Genomic DNA, 15,583 nt, shown 5'->3' with positions numbered 1-15,583 from the left:
ACCCATCTTAGTGTGTGTGATTGTTAGGCAAGGCAAACAGAATAGAAGGTATGCACACTCATAAATATTGGTGCTAAATATGTTGTAAATGTGCAGTCTTAGTTCTGTGCACAAAGCAAATATAACTGCTTTTCATAATGTTTTGAAAAGATTGTTGGTGATAAAATGTTTTCCTGTGGGCTGTGCAATAAACAGTGGCACAAAAAAGCATTAGATTACACAATGCAAACATACAAATACATGGCAAAGTGTCAGCTCTTGCAAGATGTTTAAAAGCATTTGCAAAAGCAAATGTAGGTATATTGACATAAGACACCCTTTTTATGCACAAACTAAAGCACTCGGCAAAACAGTTTTAAAGTAAAATACAACTAGAATACTCAATAACCTTATGATACACACAGCTTTGATAATAAAAGATTTTCATGGACAGCATAGAGTGTGTTTACCTTGTCCTGGGACTTTTGACGTTTCCTTAGAGACTTTTGCATTACTTTGAATTCGTACTCAGCCCTGGGGTGATCCTATGATGACACACACAAAAAATGATAAACAGTGGCAGTGATTCATACTAACCAAACTAAAATAGATGTTGAAGAGACAAGTCTAACCAAAAACAGTATCAAAAAAGTATAACATCAATATAATTTCAAAAAAGTGTCTTTTCCCTTAATCTTTGAATTCAGGTGTTTTGGTTCCTATTGCCACAGGTGCATAAAAATCAATCTGATTGTCCTCCCAACCTCTGGTGGTTGTTTTCTCTGAAGATGTTGGAGAAAACAGCCACCTATAAGAAAGATGATGCTAATGTAGGGACAGTTATTCTTTAAGATACTAAGTCACTCTATGGGCTTGGAATACAAGAAGTCTTTTCTGAAAAATAATGTTTTTGGCTGTTTTCTCCAACAGCTTCAGAGAAAACAACCACCAGAGGTTGGGAGAAAACAACTGTGGAGTCCAGCCACAATCATCATTTAATTAAAACATTTTTAATACTAAAAATATGTTTTCTTACTTTTCAGTAAGTCAAATAACTGACATCCGTAAGACAGTGAAGTGAAAAATCACAGTTAGAGTAAAAGTGAATAGAAGAGCAAAGATGTGAGCTGAAAGGAAATGACCACAGTGCAGATTAAAGGGGAAACATTATCACAATGTACAGACTCAGCATTTATAAACTGTGTCTAATGGAACCTGGGAGTGGAGGGTCTCACAATTACTAATAATTGTGGTTAAACATGTTATAACTATCAAACTAACCTAAATACGAGACAAATTTAAAAGCTGGCTACATACTTTTTTGCCTGTTTCCAAGTGTGATGATCTTACTCATTGTTTGGTAGTTTGTTTGCTGTTAAACTGGACAGAACTATCTTTTTAGGGTGTCTGTATAAGGTGATAAAATTAACATTTTATTTTGCCCAAGCTCTTTTCTGATATGATTTTCTTTCATCTATCCCAGGATCCATTCAGCTCAACAGTTAGAGAAAAAAAGCAATGAAGTTGCCAAAGGGACACTGATATAAAACAAGCATTCTGGGATCCATCTCTCTTCATTTATTGTTTAAAGATTTGTGTCAGAAAGCACTCAAACAAGCACAATCGTGAAATCAGGATTTCACAGTTATGAACCAATCAGTCAAATCATGTGTGCATTTTGTCCTGTAAACAAAATGTTAGTCAATGGTCATAATTTTATAAATGTCTTTTTTTTTTTCAATAAATCATCTTTGGACTGTACATGGTATTAAGAATATATATAAACTGTGCAGATCGCAGCAGCAGCAGAAAGGTTATGAAAAGTAAAGAGACAAGATAATAGTAATAAAATAATATGAATTTTCACCAAACCTTGAGAGCTTCCTGTGAAAAACAAATTCAGAGAAACAACATTTAAGTAAAGTGAAAAATGGGTCAATATGTTTTCAGTCTGTATGACAGTAAACTGAGAGAGGGTACTGTTTTTTTCATAATCACACTGAATAGTGAAGTCTATTCATGCTCAATGTGACTGAACATGAATGGACAACAAAAATAAAAATAAACACAAAAACGTTCTTAAATGGAAAAGTCTGATTTCCTTAAATATTATTATGAATATGAAAATATGAATAGAATATGAATATTTGTCACAAAAGACAACATTTCTAGTTTGGCGACCTGGGTTCTCTTCATAGTATTGTATATATAGCAGATCTTTTATTTATTATGTGGGCCTTGGGTCTCTGCCTTTTATCCTTTCACACAGAAAAGCAGTTGTGTTATTACTCACTTCCTCATCCTCGAACCCTGTAAGGTCCCATTCATAGTTGAGTCTCATCTGCCTCCTTTTCCAATGCTCCATGAACATGGCAGCTTTAAAAGAGAGGTAAGAAAATATGCAGAAGCAACCAGACATCAAAATGTGCATGTTTCAAATATAAAATCTGGAAATTACACAGAACAAGAACGATTGGTGGTAAGCACAGCAGACGCAGGTAAAGCAACAAGTGGGCTGGGTAAATAAGGCCTCACATAGAGAGATCAACAACCACTCGTGCTTTACAGCCAATCCTGGAATGACTAATTCCCTTCACATGCGTGTCTTTGGACTGTGGGAGGGAACCAGAGTCCCTGAAAATCTGGAAAACCTTTTGCTGTGAGGTGACAGTGCTAGCCAATAAAAACTGTTCCACCTGCATGAGACAATTCAATTTGTTTTATAAAACATCTCCCAGAAAAGTGATCAACAAACAGAAGAAGGGCTATCAATAATCAAATCTGAGTGCAACAAGCTAATGGACTCCAGACTAACTCGGGGAAGGCTGATGTCGTTACTTTCTCACATATGCACAGGTAGATTTGGGTAACCTTTTCCCTTTAATAAATGAAATCATCATTTAATTAGTGCATTTTATATTTACTCTGGTTGCCTTTTTTTGCCATTTGTTTGATGCTTTAAAAAACAAGTGTGACAAAACAGCAAAAGAAAAAGCAATCAGGGAGAGGCGTATACTTTTTAACAGCACGTTATAAAGCGGACACACATACTCTACTTTTGTTTTTTTGAATGACCTTCTCTATCTTCACTCACCCCAGAGAGCCATGAATATAGAGAAGAAAACTGTGGCAGGATTGTCAAACAGATGACTTGCCCGGGCAGTCCCACAGGCGGTGCTAAGTTTCCAGTAGCTGCATACTCTGTCACACAGTGGACACATGGTGATGTTGTTCCTTGGATGACAAATCTCCATGCTAGAATTAACAGAAAGGCACATGCAGAGTTGTATTTTTGTTTTTATCACTGTTTAGATTATGTAAAATACATGATTATAACCCACCACTACTTTGCTAATGCAACCCTCACACTGTCTTTAGGCTAATCTCAAATCACACAAAAATTTAATTTGTTATGGCAACTGAATAACAAGAGTACAGCAGGAATACTGACAGGCAGTACAAAGAGACAACATATTTCTCCCATGCAGGCTTCTCTTCATTTTAAGTTAAATCCAGAATCAAACTAAATCTTTCTCGTCACATATGAGATATTAAATAATCAGGCCCCATCTTATCCTAACAACCTCTGATTACCACTCCAACACAGCACTTCACTCTGTTTTTTTACTTTTCGTTTTGATGGGGGGGCTCAGAAAAGTATTAACACGTGTCTTGCATCTGCAGGTGATTTTGTTTCTGTGTATATGTGTGCATACTGTATGCAGATTTGTGAAGTTACACCTGTGAGCTGTATAATATCCAAAAGGCCAACAAAATGCACCACGATGAAACCCAGAAACCAAACATTTAACAAAAGGGTGAATACACAAGCATAGACAAGGACAGGAGGATGGTAAATGATGCTGTGAGGACACCTCCACCCCCAGAATCACCCAAATCACCATAGGTCAAACAGCAGAGCCCTTCACTCTCAGACTCCTGACTTACTTGTGGTTCCTACAGTTTCTAGAAGTAGAATAGGAGGCAGAGCCTTCAGCTTTCAGGCTCCTGTCCTGTGGAACCAGCTCCCAGATCAGCCCCACTTATCCCCTTTATACTCCCTGTGCATTGTTATTCGACTAGATCATTTTATTAAATTTCGTCTTCTCTCTCTATAGTTTATACTTTTTTTCTTTTCTCATCCTCCACACTCCCAAAAAAGTAGCGGAAGATCGCTGCTGTTTCTTGAGTCTGACTCCTCTCTTGTTGAAAGTGAGTTTTTCCTTTCCACTATTACCGAGAGCTGCTCATAGGGGACTCATCAGGTTACTGGGGGTTTCTCTCTCATATAAAATGTAAAGTACTGTGAGGCAGCTGTCGTTATGATTTGGTGCTATATAAAAAAATTAAACTGAAATACACTTTTTTCACATGGTCTTCCTGGATTAAATCTCTTTCTTGAGTATTTTCACTTTTTATAAACAGTGTATCCGATACATTCATATTACATAGTGGATTTCTCCAATTTTGTTTTGCTCTTAGTGATGTGACTGTAATAGTATGACAATATATACACTGGGATATGATGTTTGGCATGTTTACACACAAAAAACAGGACATACCTGATAAAATGGGATGCTCATGTCCATTTAAATCAGCGATTACCTCACAGCCATCAGTCACAGGGCTGACTTTGGTAGCAAATGTCGAAGTATGTGAAGTATTTTTGTTATCATAATGATTGTAACTATTCTGGTTTTTTCTTTTTTGAGATTTGCAGCTGTTATTAGCTCAATTTTCCTAAAACAGATTCCCATTAGGCACTGATGAATAGATGGGTCATCTGGTTTGTGTTACAGTCTGTTTGCTTTCTGTTAGGATTCTGACACTTACAGTGAGTGGCATTTGTCTCCACTGGATAGAAATTTGCACTGCCAGCATGTCATAATATCCTGTGGATGATAAAAAGCAGGTGGAGAAAGGAAAGGAGGCCCTCATTTCTGTAGTAATTCATCAAACTTTTACAGTTCTCTCCTGCTTGTTGTACTTTCACTTCCTCTTTCCATTTTTTGATTTCCATCCGCTTTAAGTCCTACACTGTTAAATAGTTTTTTACTGCTAACTTTCTTTACTTAGCCTCTGTGTTAAATTTACAATAGTGTATTCTTAGTGTTTTGTTGTGGAAAACAATCACAAACCGTTTAGAAGAGGGGTTGGGTGGGAATGAAAGAGTAACGTTTTCAGACTTTTTGGCATCATCACTCTATTACGTACCTACAATATCAATAGTGTGCAGTTACATATTGTAAAATGATCCGAGCAAGGCAAAAATATGGTAAGTGGCACTAGATATCAACACAACACAAAAGGTGTGCATTAAACTCTATTAATAATAAGTTGAAACTGAACTGATGACCTGTATCTCCAGTATTTGGTGCAAATAGCACATGGAAACCACACCACACCACAATAGACCGAGTGAAACAACAAAAACCAAACAATGTGCATATGTAAAACTTTGAGTTTGTTATTTATAGTTTTAAATATGGATGAGTTATATTTCAATTCACTTCAGTTTGATTTTATTTATAGTTTGCCACATCACAGCAGCAGTTGCCTCAAGGTGCTTTATACTTAAAGGTGAAGACCCAACAAATATACACTGAAAAAAACCCAACAAACACATGAGCTCTGTGACCAGCAGGTGACAGCGTGAAGGAAAAACTTCCTTTTAACAGAAAGAAACCTCCGACGGAGCCAGGCTCAGGCAGGAGCCGCCATCTGCAGCAACCCGATTCTCTGTAGTCTTCAATACAAAACGATTGTCTTTTATGAACTTTTTTTTTACTTGAAGTAATCACACAATCTGATTGCATGATCAAAGATAACAACCTACCTTATGTCCTTAACATTTTTCACTGGCAACAAATAAAGCTTTGTTTTCAAAGTACACCCCAGCTATAACACAGATTGTTACACTGAGTCTAAAAACCAAAAATATTCCATTTTTATAACACTATTGTTCAGGTGGATGTTTATGATGTGTATGTTTTGAAGAGGGAGGCGAATAATCATGTTGAGATTATGATCACAACTATGTGATAATAACACATATGTTAAATAAATTAAATAAATAATGTTAAATCTTTTTCCTGCAGTGCTACCCTGTAGCTTTCCAGCTGTAACTTTTGTCACCTGTCAAACAACTGAAATTGTGTTCATTTGTCTTTAAATGTGTACATCTCTGAGGTGATTATAGTTAGAACCACATAGAACTGGAATTTTTGCACATGCATTTTTGTTTACCTTGGAATGTTGTCATCAACTGTGGCACATCCATACAAAAAGACAATGACCCCCACTAGTGAGGCAGGAATCAGCATCTGGGTATACAGGCCTAGCCAAGCAAAGTACAGCCCAATCTTCTCACCAAAATACTTCCTAAATACCCGGGGAAACAGATAAAAAATCATTTTTATTACACAAATCGAAACTGTAGTATATATTGTTTTTCCCTTATTTACCACTATCTGCACAGACACAAAGGAACTTGTGAATTGTTTCCTGCATACTCTAACAATATATCTATAATAAGTATACATCTATATTCTAGCTCATTAATATGGTTGATCCAGAAGTATAGGTTGTGGTAAGCAGGAGGCGGCTTATTGTGGAGGTGGATGATGGCCATGTAATGTTGTCAGATGCAATATGTGGATATTTGAGCAGTTATAGTAATTAATATAGTGCTTTATCCTACACGTTTTATCAAACTCACATTCAGCCAGTTTAGAATCACCAATTAATCTTATATGTATGAGGGAGGAAGCAGGAGTAGAAGGAGAAAGTCTCGAGTTAGAAAGCCCAGGGTGTATATGTGACTAGTGTTTATTGATGATCTGACTGCTAGAAGCAACAGGATGAACAATGAAATGCACAGGGTCCTACTCTGATCTGGACCCAACATGAGTTTTAGTTGCAAGAGACAAATCCAAAGACAGAGAGATCCACAATTAAGCAGCAACTGAAGATGGCTGCAGTAAAGGCCTGCAAAGCATCTCAAAGGGAAGAAACACAGTATCTGAAACAGGGAAGGGGTTTAGAGTATATAAAAATGGCTGTAATTCCTAAATAGTTTACTTGAAAATGTATTATAAACCCCCTAAATTGAAGCCTGTCTGCACTTTAATCACATTGCAATTGTTCTAGCTGCATCATTGCAAAAGCGATGTCATTTTTCAAATTAAGGAATGTCCTTACCGCACAAGTCCGATTGGCTGGTACTTGTAGAATACGCTGTAGTTTGCCCACTCCTCATATAAAAGCTGGAGAAGATATTCACATATGTTAGGTGTGTGTGTGTGTGTGTGTGTGTGTGTGTGTGTGTGTGTGTGTGTGTGTAAAAATAAAGTAAAGCAAAATAAGTAAGTTGACAATAAAAGGTATCAAACACGTCACTAATCATGAAATTCTCACCAGATGTCGGTAACAACCCATCCAATTCACACATACAAAGGAATAAAGCCATAGATGCCCAGAAATGAAACATGTAATAATGAGAATAATAATGTAATAATAATGCGATGCAGGGAAAAAGTACTAAACACATAAAGAAAAAGAGGTGCAAAAAGGCATCAAGAGTCATGACACCAGCTGAAATCTATCAGTAATTAGAAAGCAATCCTGCCACTTAATGTAAATTAATACCAGCTGGTTCAGTCCAACTGAAGGCCTATAAAAATGTGTCTCATTACCGAGGTGCCACACAACAAACATTTTATGATGGATAAACCAGTGAGCTCTCTCAAGACTTATTCTGGCATTTTCATATTCTTACCTTTCTGTCATTGGGGTCTGCACTCTCCTCATCAATGTCTCCCTGAAATAGAATATAGGAAATTGAAGTTTGTAAACTTGGTGTTTGCTCTTACTGTAGTACTTCATCAGTGCACAATTTCTCTTGAATCACCCGCAAATCATATTTTTGATATTGACATAGTGTCACTAGCAGCATGGCTTGAGGTCTAACTGTAACTGGCTCAGTGAATTGGACACCCAGCTCTGCACCACTGAAAAAAAAATACTATAACTAGCCCAACCCCAGCAGTTAGTTCAGGCCAAATAAACTTAGCCATAACTGTCCTCCAACAGGTCCTCCCAAGCAGCTGGAAAATCAGCAGCTCGGTGACTATAAGGTTCCTCCTCACAATTTGGCCCTAAACAGAAGCACCCTGGTGCACCACAAACCCACATTTCAAATCCATTTTCCCCAGTCAGCTACACACCCGTAACTCTGGCAATTGGCCACTCCATTCTTAGACACATGACCCCGGAGACTCCAGCGACCCTAGCTGATTGTCTTCCAAGTGCCAGAGCAAATCCCCCAGCTTACCTCTATTCAAGAGTGGAATAAGGAACTTAACATCCAGCAGTTTTATGGTTACAGTAATTCAGCGTGCTATAAACAAAGTATATCTATATGTGGTTTTGCTATTGGTAATTATGCATAAATCTAATCAATATAATGAATGAGATGCATTGAGATGAAAAGAGGATGCAGCATGGAAAGCGTGAGTGTGTCTGTGTATGTGCATGTGCACGTGTGTGTGTGTGTGTGTGTGTGTGTGTGTGTGTGTGTGTGTGTGTGTAATAGGTGTAATAGGTGTGAGTGATGGGTAAGGGGAGAGAGGTGTGTGATACATATGACCACATGAGTATAAAAGAGGACTCTTAGGAAGGTGTGGTGTGTGTCCTCTATTGTCCTGAGGCTGAGTAGAGAGCAACAACAGAAGAAAGGACTTTGGAGTTCACACGTTTCACCTGGAAGACCAGAGGATTAACCACTGCCCAACCAATGTGAATTTATGAATTGGATTTGGCTTTTACTCTGCTTGGCTGTGTTGGATTAAGGTCTCAAAGAAGTTGGAGGACTTTGTTCTGACTCACTGCTTCCCCATTTGGCTTTATCAGGCTTGAGACAGAGATGAGTGCATTCATCTCATGACCAGTATAAGAAATCAGCATTAGCATAGAGTAGATCAGTTAGATGAGGATGTGATTATTACTAATTGAGTCAGTCTTTGTTTTGCCCCTTCTAAATTGCTCCAAATATACTTTTATCCAGTAAAGGTAAAAGCATTCATATAAATATTTGATCTTACAGGCTGCTCTTAGCCTATTTTCTCCTGGCCACTAAAGTATAACATAACCAATTTTACCCAGTGAACTGATCATAAAGAAGTGGTGCTGTTAACGGATGTGGCTGAGAAATCACACTTGACCTGCAATGCTACTTAAGCAGTGACCTTCTGAGAAGGTTGGATAGACATCCAGTGAGAGCTAGGTGAGTCTCCTCAACACTGCCTCAAGAAACAGGTTCTGCATTGCCTGCCAGCGGAGCGCCTCTTGGAATCAAAAACTTGGATCTTTTGAATAAAGAGCAAGTCCAGACCTCCTGTATGGGAGTAACTGGCCAATTCAAAATGCTCAAGAACAGGCCAAATTGTGGAAAAAAAAACCTCTCAAATGTTTGAAATGTTTGAAGCCCATATTAATTTCTACTAGAATGATAGAAAGAGAAAAGTATGAAGAAGGAAAGCAAGAGCTCATTATCCAAGACTTACCACATCATCTATCCAACATGATGCAGGTTTAATCATGTAATGGAACTGGGTAAGTAGTGTTTGATGTGACTGCTGATAGAAGCAGCAGAATGAACTGAAGTGTACAACATATACTATCTGCTCATCAGACAGAGCTACACAGTGCAACTGGACAATGATCCAAAACAAAGTGTGAAAGAAACCCAAGAGTTTCTCAAGACAAGCAAATACGATGTTATCCAATGGCCAAGCCAATCCCCTGATCTCAGTCTTTTCAGTTACTGAAGATAAAACTGAAGACAGGCAGGCCTTTAGACTACAGAAGAAACCAAATTAGTGCAATTCATTAATGTGGTTAATGCAATGCTTTGGTTAAACCCCCTGAAGAAAAGATGAAAGTCTAAACTTCACTGACTTTAAAACCAACTGTGGTTCTGTACAGGGGCAAAATTACCAAAAGGAACCACAAAACAAAACAAAACAAAGTTGTATACACACCACTGATGTGTCACCAGCAAAGGAACCTTTACTGTAAGGCACTGCACCACCATTTTACACTCGGTAAACTAAAACCACAAATATTTCTAATCCAATAATTATTTGCTCTAACAAAGATACTACTTACATCATGAAGAGGATAAGCTGCAGTATACACCCCACTACCAAGGAGACTGGTGATACCTGCCAAGAAAGCATAAATGCAGATGTTCATACAGATTCTAAATTATAATACTCAAGAATATGACCGCATTGGGTCATTCTATCTCTAACCATTCAATTTTTAGAATATTTTCTGTTCGGCCATCTCTGATTTGCATAAAAAATTTTGAAATCAAAAGGTGTCTCATTACCAAGGTGTCACACAAGAAACATCTCAGGATGGGTAAAACCAGCGAGCTCTCTCAACACTTTTGCAACCTTATTGTTGCGAAGCAAACTGATGCCATTGGTTACAGAAGAATTTCAGGGCTTGCTTTGCAACCGAAGGATTTAGTTACCAACCAAAGGACTTGGGCATCTTGCAAGTTGTACAGAAAACAATTACTTAAATTACTGCTGCTAAAGGTGGTTCTACAAGCTACTGAATCATGCGATGTACTAAGTTTTCCTTGACTCCACAGAGACTCAAAAGTAACTGGACACTTGACTAATAAGTAGGTCAGGAATAGGAAAAGCCCTGAACACAACAGAAGACAACATAAGTGGATGAGTGCGGAATTCTTTCCTTGATTCTGTAAAACAGCTTCACAACATATAACCATGTCAAGGATGCTCTCGAGGACGTACGCATATCATTTCACAAAGTCCAAAATTAAGAAACGCCTTCCTGAATGTTCATACAGAAGGTTTGCCACTGGTTACTATCAAGACCAGGAAGGCCAACATAGATTTTACCAGGAAAAAAAGTCAAAAAGAGCTTGCCCAAATGAAACCCAGATTAACTTGAACCAAAATGATGGGATGAGAACAGTATGGAAAAGGAAAGAAACAGCTCATGATCTGAAGCATATCACATCAACTGTTGGCCATGGCTATGTATGGCTGTTAATGGAATTGGATAAGAAGTGTTTATTGATGATTCATCTGCTTACATTTAGATAATGACCCAAAGCAAACTGCAAACATGATTCAAGAATTTCTTAAGGCAAAGAAATGGGATGTTGTTCTTTTGTCAAGTCATATACCTGAATCCTAGACTTAGGGTTAGGGACTATAGTTAGAATAATGGTTATGGTTAAGGGTTAGGGTTTAGTGTGTGGTGTGATGGTGTTTCCAAGTCGGAAAACTATGACATCACAACAATAAGATTGGTTGCAGTACTTGCAATGCTGAACTTGGACCAACAACTGTAATAGTGTTCCAGGAAACACAACAACACTGGAAATGAGATCATATACTGTGAGATAGGCCTCAAGACAGATATTTCATTGAGTCTCTCTCTCTCTCTCTCTCTCTCTCTCACACACACACACACACACACACACACACACACACACACACACACACACACACACACACACACACACGGCAAAAATAGTAGCCTATAGCATCACTGTGCCAAACATGCACAATCATTCAGTGATCACGTCCCACTGACCAGCTTCTAATGTGTCACACACACGTATTACAGAATGAGTGGACATTTCCATCATAGAAGTGGTAACAAATTATTTAGCCATCAGAAGTTTAACCTTCAGGCATTGCATTCAGTAGACACTAACGACAATGTTCTAGCTATTGCTATTAGTTATTTATTTATTTTTTGCTTTGATTTTAACAGAATTTAAAACACTGCTGTGCTCACTAACTATTCTGTAAGTCGCTCCCTAAAAGACAAATCTTTGCATCGTTGAAACCACAGGTTTGCAGGCATTTTACACAAATGACAGAGAGCAAGGTTAGGAAGTCATATTTCCAGCATTTATCCCCACCATCAAAAACTCCGAAAAAGATATTTTAACCAGTGGAGACTAAAACAACTTAGTCAGATACCAGAAAACTAAATTATGATATGTAAGCACGTAATTGTCTGACTTTTAATATTTGTGGCAAAAACAAAACAAAAAACACATTCAGACTTACCCATGCTGTACTTGGCCTTGCATTTTGTTCTTTTTAGTATTTCAAAAACCTGTAAAGGAATTAAAAACATGCGTCTAAAAGTAATGCACAAGGAGAATATCAGCCTATACATTTTTATTTCCCACACAATAATAAAATTATACAGCACAGATCAAGCCTGCAACTACAACAAAATTAAGTTATTTACAGTTTACAGTTCTTCCCAAGAGATACTACTACTACTACAACTACTACTACTAATAATAATAATATTAATAATAATAATCATTATTATTGTTTTCTATTTTGGGCACGTATCTCAGGATAACCTGTAACTGCAGGGTGTCAATGGTGTTGATGGCCTATTAGCCTAGAATTTCATATACTTCAAACCTAAAATATCAATGTTTGAAATGTGCATTTATTATGGAAAATACCATTAAAATAACTTCAGCAAACATTGGTTAGTTTCTTATACACAGTATGAGTGCTAGAGGAGTTGCGAAGGCTAAAACATGCTGTCATATTTTGGTGTTGTTGATGCACAAACTTGGACTTACTATTGAACTCCTGGTTTTGCTGTCGAAGAAGTAATCTTTGTCTGATAGGTCAAATCTGTCAACATACACATAAAATAAAAATTTTAAAAAAATCAGGCAAGAATCGATCAAGGCACAAACATAATACCAGGGGTGTCGAACATGAGACCTGGGGGCCAGAATCAGACAGGGAAAGAGTCCCATCCATCTCATCTGACAGCTTTGAAAAATGTGCAGAAGGGTGTCAATTCCCCCCAGTTGCCATTCATACTACACACATAGTAATTAATGTAAACAAAAACAATATAAGCAAAAACAATTAAAAATCAGAAAAGTTCCTGACTTTTTCATTTGTCTCGTTGGGAGGGGAGATTTTCTGTGAATGAATGAAAATTACACGTGGGGAGTGATGTTAGTGAAAAGGTCACCATCTCCCCTTTTTTCAGTGTAAAGCCTGCATCATTTATTTCACTCTGTTAGGTTCTGGTCTCAGATTAAAATGTCTCATGTTTTACTAGCAAGAGTAGCAATTTTCAGTGCGGTTGCCCCTCTGTTGGTCTTCCTTGGTCTCCTTTGCTCTTGGTGCCTCTGGATGTCTGGAGCCTTGATCTCCTCCATACCTGCTTCATGCCCTGGTGGGCGGGGCTGTGGCTCCCCACAGCCTCTAGCAGATCATTACATGAAGGAACCTTTTAAATACAAGCACCCTCTCACTCACAGGTGGTTTTTGGCTGCCACCTCGAAGCACACTGTGCGCTGTCAATCTTATGTGCTGCACAATAATACTTAATATTTAGTATTTACTGTTATAGTCCCATAGATCATCGTGATGTTGTTTATTCTATTGCTCTCTTTTTCTTTGCTTGTTTTCTCTTTTTTCTTTCTCAACAGGTGATCCAGGTGATTGATATATGTATTTTTTGTCTGTTTGTTTTGTTGGTTTTTGGTTTTTACCCTTTATCACCGTTCCTCTTCCCCGCTGTTTTTCTTTCCCTCTTTCTTTCTCCCTTTTCTTTTCCCCAGTCAAGTCTGTCCCGTGTTCAGCAAATGAAAATAGAATAAACAATAAAAGCAAAGGTGAATCAAATAGACCAAGACGGCAAGGCTGGGATGGTCCATTTGGTAAAGTAAATCCGTTGGGCATCTTTCTTCGCCTTTAGACAATAATTCTGATGGCAAAAGAGCCAAACGGGACAGGCAAAAAAAAAAAAAAGCAATTTTCAGTGCATATTCTCTGAAAAACCTAAAGATTATAGGATTACACTAACCCTGAATTATCTCATGCAACAGAAGGAAACTGCTGAAAAACAAAAAGAAAAAAACCCCAAAAAACTTTGGATGATATTGAAGTTGCTTTGAAAAGAAAAGGAGAAAAAGGATCTGTCAGCATATTCTTGAGCATTTAAAAAAAAATCACATTGTTGACAAGTACGCTAGATCATATGGGATCAGTTCTTTTCCATTTAGTAAAAACATGTACTTACAGGTGTTGCTTTTCCCTAGAGAACGTGTGTGACAGGTGTTTGACGTTCTTGGGTTGATGTTCCTCAACATGTGGGTGGAGGGGCTCCAGAATTTTACTAATCAGAGTACTGATCTTCTCCACAATACTGTTTGACTGCTTGACCTCATAGACCTTTCAACACACACACAGCATTTTGGATCAAATGAAGGCGTTTATTTTATTAATAAGTTTTAGAACAGCCTAGAGTGCATGAACTACTTTTTCAGCATCACTCTGAGACAGGATGTTTCTCGTTTTAGAGATGTTCCACAAATGTTAGAAAGCAGTCCTACACATTTGTTTAGTACAGTACAGATCCTGGTCAAAACCAACTCTGAGATTCCTCACAGTGTTACTAGAGGCCAGAGTAAGCCTCTAAGAATTTTAGGACTGAATACAGTAACCTCATTATTGTCTGAATTTAGAGCTAAACCTAAATAGTTTGTATATTTGATACTGACTCTAAACTGCCCATTTGAAATATATAACATAGCATAACCTGGCATTTTTTAACTAACATTTTAAAGACTTACTTTTTTGGTGGGCATCTTTAACTTCATGAATTCGGCTTCTCGACACAGAACGTTCCAGGGAGCATGTATTTTCACAAAGTACACTCCTGGAATCTTGCCCTAAGAGGGAAACAGCATGCAAAAGCAACTGTATAAAACTCCCATATAGTTCATTTTCAAAACACAGATAGAGAAATCAAATAATACTGCACATGTATGGCTTCAGATCTCTCTCGCTCGCTAATATGATATCATTATATACTACCAGTCAAAAGTTTGGACACACCTTCTTATTTAATGGTTTTTCTTTATGTTCATGACTATGACTATTCAAAACTATGACTGAACACATATGGAATTATGTAGGAATTATGTAGTAAACAGAAAAGTGTGAAACTCAAAACGTGTTTTATATTTGAGATTCTTCAAAATAGCCACCATAATATGAATCCTAACAGTTGTCAAATAGGACTGTCAGCTGTGCACCATCCTGACTTTTACACAACACAACTGATGGTCCCAACCCCATTAAGAAGGCAAGAAATTCCACAAATGAACGCTGACAAGGCACACCTGTGAAGTGAAGAACTAGTCCAGTTACCAAAGCAAAGGGAATTCCTTTGGGGAATTTAAAATATAACACATATTTAGAGTTATTTATCATTTTTTTCTTTGCTTCATAATTCCATATATGTTGCTTCCAGCATTCCGGCTCCAATAGTTGGCAAACTTCCCTTTGTGCTGCCTTGATCTTGGCCTCTGGTCTCCTTCTCCATGGCGGGTCCTGCTCCTTGTGGCTGATTATCTTATAGCCTAGCATCTCTGGGATGACTGCTGCCGTGGTATAGATCAGCTGGTTGATTTCGATGATGGTCACAGTAGAGTTGCATTCCAAAATGCTGCATTCACATCTTCCAGTCTAGTAGACCATCAGAGGATATTCCA

The 15,583-nt window shown here is 37.8% G+C and overlaps 2 protein-coding genes across 2 annotated transcripts in view; one reads left to right on the top strand and one right to left on the bottom strand.

Moving 5' to 3' along the window:
- dnajc24 (DnaJ (Hsp40) homolog, subfamily C, member 24) overlaps positions 1–15,583 on the top strand; it is a 412,088-nt gene that overhangs the window by 221,510 nt on the left and 174,995 nt on the right. The window lies entirely within an intron of this gene.
- Positions 1–15,583, bottom strand: part of ano1b (anoctamin 1, calcium activated chloride channel b) — a 38,498-nt gene that overhangs the window by 15,224 nt on the left and 7,691 nt on the right. Inside the window, exons 3-13 of the mRNA XM_085462745.1 lie at positions 14,660–14,758; positions 14,107–14,258; positions 12,644–12,698; positions 12,105–12,153; positions 10,147–10,202; positions 7,757–7,798; positions 7,180–7,244; positions 6,226–6,360; positions 3,074–3,234; positions 2,273–2,355; positions 450–524 (exon numbers count right to left, since the gene is read on the bottom strand). Of these exons, the coding sequence (XP_085318871.1) occupies positions 450–524; positions 2,273–2,355; positions 3,074–3,234; positions 6,226–6,360; positions 7,180–7,244; positions 7,757–7,798; positions 10,147–10,202; positions 12,105–12,153; positions 12,644–12,698; positions 14,107–14,258; positions 14,660–14,758 (972 nt within the window). The remainder of the gene's footprint in view (positions 1–449; positions 525–2,272; positions 2,356–3,073; positions 3,235–6,225; positions 6,361–7,179; positions 7,245–7,756; positions 7,799–10,146; positions 10,203–12,104; positions 12,154–12,643; positions 12,699–14,106; positions 14,259–14,659; positions 14,759–15,583) is intronic.

The sequence above is a fragment of the Copadichromis virginalis genome, linkage group LG7, assembly GCF_057382275.1.
Source record: "Copadichromis virginalis isolate Kocher_CV1m ecotype Utaka linkage group LG7, C_Virginalis_male_GT1.1, whole genome shotgun sequence".
Classification (NCBI taxonomy): domain Eukaryota; kingdom Metazoa; phylum Chordata; class Actinopteri; order Cichliformes; family Cichlidae; genus Copadichromis; species Copadichromis virginalis.
This window is presented reverse-complemented; position numbering and strand designations above follow the sequence as displayed.